This window comes from Panicum virgatum, chromosome 4K, assembly GCF_016808335.1.
Source record: "Panicum virgatum strain AP13 chromosome 4K, P.virgatum_v5, whole genome shotgun sequence".
NCBI lineage: Eukaryota > Viridiplantae > Streptophyta > Magnoliopsida > Poales > Poaceae > Panicum > Panicum virgatum.
Window position 1 is genome coordinate 33,434,080 of NC_053139.1, and position 3,298 is coordinate 33,437,377.

The 3,298-nt window shown below is 54.1% G+C and overlaps 1 protein-coding gene across 1 annotated transcript; it reads right to left on the reverse strand.

The window, feature by feature from the left end:
- Positions 1 to 702: 702 nt before the first annotated feature.
- LOC120704797 (berberine bridge enzyme-like Cyn d 4) lies at positions 703 to 2,505 on the reverse strand. The gene has a single exon (XM_039989321.1). The coding sequence runs from the start codon at positions 2,445 to 2,447 to the stop codon at positions 843 to 845; it is 1,605 nt and encodes a 534-aa protein (XP_039845255.1). The 5' UTR covers positions 2,448 to 2,505; the 3' UTR covers positions 703 to 842.
- Between the last annotated feature and the right edge of the window lie 793 nt (positions 2,506 to 3,298).

Consider the following 3,298-nt stretch of genomic DNA (forward strand, 5'->3'; position numbering starts at 1 on the left):
GTATGCACAATCTTGTCCTAAACATCATCTAATACCAGTATGGAGGGAGTAGTAGTTTTCCTCCACATCCACTCCAAGGCTGTAGCCTTCTACTGCTGATTGGTAGCATGAACCGACATAGATAATAATGCGTATCCCTGCGGGTTTGCATTCTTTTCAATCGTTGAGCCTGCAGAGAGGGCTTCAGAACTGTTCTGGTTCTAAATGGGCCAGCAGGGACGAGGTGTTTTAATTTATTGCTGCCAGTTATAGATTGCACCTTTTTCATTCTTCATGGAAATTATCATATATACTTATGTCCTGGAGCATTTGCTTATGTAGCAAGAAATGGAGTGATCTTCCAGCACACCCACAGCCATAGTTGACTTGTCTACATTTTATTCAAGTATGAAATTGCCATGGTAATCAATATTGCAAAAAGAAAGTATTCTCCAAATACCCTGCATTGACTAGAATCATTATAGTAATCAGTTTCTTTTGATTTCAATTGTCCTTTTCGTATACTCTTTTTAATTTAATACTATACTATATAACGAGTAGGGGCCCTGCCTCTCGTATTCCATCAGAACAAACTTGGGGAGGTCGGAGGTGAGAAATTGAATCTTCTTGGCCTCCCAACAACCTATCAATAGTTGATCTGGTCAAAGTGATGAAGCCCTGTCAAAGGGACATTAAATGCAGAGTTTTGTGCTAATAAACTTGCACACTTTCACGTTGTGCAATTTTATAAAACTTTCTAATTAAAGATCACACAAATAATACATGTAGATATACAGTCAAATTTTATGAAACTTTCTAAAGGAAGTGGCCAGCACACAAATCAAGCCATTTTGAATCATCGATCACTTGTTCTGCGCAAGAGGAGGGATGCTCTGCTCGTTCCTGAAGTAGTCGTCAGGGTCGATCTCAGCCTTGGCCGTGGCGAGCCTCCTGTAGTTGTCCTTGAAGTACTTGTGGCCCCAGACCATGCCGGCCTGGTAGCTGCTGACGTTGCCCACGATGACGTTCTCGCCGAGGTCAAGGTCTCTGTAGTTGAAGTAGGCCTCCCTCGGGCTGGAGCTCACGTACGGCGCCATGAACGCGTAGAAGTCCCTGATCCACCTGGTCTGCACCGCCCCGTCCCCACCGGCCATGGACCAGAAGTTCATGTACTGGATGTTGTACAGCACGCCGGCGCGGTGCGGGTACGGCGTCGCCGCCTCCGGCACGGCGGCGATCGCCGCGCCGTAGGGGTCGAGGATCATGAGCCCCGCATCGGGCTGCGCGAGCTTGGCGAAGATGGCGGCCCACGCGTCGCGGGGGATGGCTCGCCGGACGTAGTCCGACGTCGCCTTGTACCCGCTGGCGAAGACGGACGCCGAGGTGGTCCGGTTGAGGAGGTCCTCCACGGTGGAGCCGCTGCCAAGGTAGATGTAGGGCACGGACTGGATCCACGTCATCTCCCGGCAGTCGCTGCGGCTGAACCTCAGCTCCGGGAAGCGGCTGCGCATCACCGGGAGCAGCGCGTCGCAGGTGCCGAGGAACAGGGACTGGAAGTTGGCCGTCTGCTGCTGGACGACGACCCGGATCATGAGGTCGTCCGGCAGCGCCGGCGCGACCTGCTGCCACCGCGTGACGACGTCGACGGCGCCCTGAGCGGCGGTCACCGGGACGTTGAACACCGTGACCGTCGGCGGGACGGGCACGAGACGCACCTGCCACGACAGCACGACGCCGAAGCTCTCGCCGCCGCCGCCGCGGATGGCCCAGAAGACGTCGCTGCCCATGGTGCTCTTGCTGAGGAGCCTCCCCCTGGCGTCCACCAGCACGGCGTCGACGACGTTGTCGATGGCCATGCCGTACTTGCGCAGCAGCATGCCGAAGCCGCCGCCGCTGAAGTGGCCCCCGACGCCGACGGTCGGGCACAGGCCGGCGGGGAACCCCAGCCGCCCGCTCGCCTTGCCGACGGCGTAGTAGAGCTCGCCGAGCGTCGCGCCGGAGTCCACCCAGGCGGTGGACGCCTGCGGGTCGACGCGCACGGCGCGGAGGCTGGACAGGTCGAGCACCGCGAACGTCTCGTTGCGCACGGCCCGGTACGAGAGGCCCTCGTAGTCGTGGCCGCCGCTGCGCACGCGGAGGCTCACCCCGCTCCGGCGGCCGCAGGCCACGGCGGCCTGCACGTGGGAGGCGTTCGTGGGCGTGACGATGTAGAGCGGCCGCACCGTGGCGGGCGTGAAGAACTTGGGGTTCCGGATGGAGGACTTGAGCAGCGGCGTGAACGACGGCGAGCTCGGCGTGAACACTAGCTGGCTGGGGATGCTCGCCGAGAGGCATTGGAGGAAGACGTCAGACGACGACGACGACGAGGCTTGGGAGGAGACGGTGGTGGAGGCGTAGCAGCAGAACAAGCAGGCGAAGATGAGCACCGCCGCCGCCGGCGGTAGCAGGCTGCTTCTCGCCATGGCCATCTCGCTCTTTGCTTTCTTGCAGACTTCGCCGCAGAAATTGTTGGGCTTGCATGGCACCGTGCTCGATCGGCCGTATATATAGCTGACGAGTGGCGGCTTCGCCACACGTGCGAAATTGTTCTACATCATTTGAAACGGGCATTTTCTTAAAAATAAAACAAATTGATACGGGCGTGCATGCCTTCTAGCTAGTCTGCACGCCACTCCAGCAGCTGGATGATGAGCAGAAAAGTCATGGTCAACTGTCTGATCGCTATCCATCTGGCGACGGTTAATTAATTGGGCAGGTAAAAGTCCTGAAGCCTTTTAAAAACCGGACAAACGAATCTGCATTTGTCACATCTTCGCTATTGTCTATCTGAAGACTAGACGAGGTTTGAATTTGAACGCATGTGAATACGAGACGATTTTTGGTGGTTTTGTTAGATGCCAACCGCTATCTGATGGCAAGTCTTCCTTCTATGGAAGATAAACATGAGTCATACGCGGTGGGTGACATCAGCTCAGCTGTCTAGAAGATGTACTATATAGTGTATACTATTAGGATTTTATCCGACGTGGAGCAAAGAGAAATGTATCGTCCCGTGATAATAATCGCGGATAATATTTTTTTTCGTTACAAAGATATATGAGCACATGTCATCCAATCATTTGGTGTCATTATACTACTGTAGAACCAAATTAGACGTATGTGCTAATGGCATCAGTACCACTGTACAGTCGTTGTTACAGAATCATGAGGCCGGGCGAAGCTATTTGGGTGTAGATACGATGGTCTCACAAAACTGCTAGAGCTTGGAAAATTTTTTAGTCTAGTTGGAATAATTGGCAATCTTCAAAAAGTCAGAGCT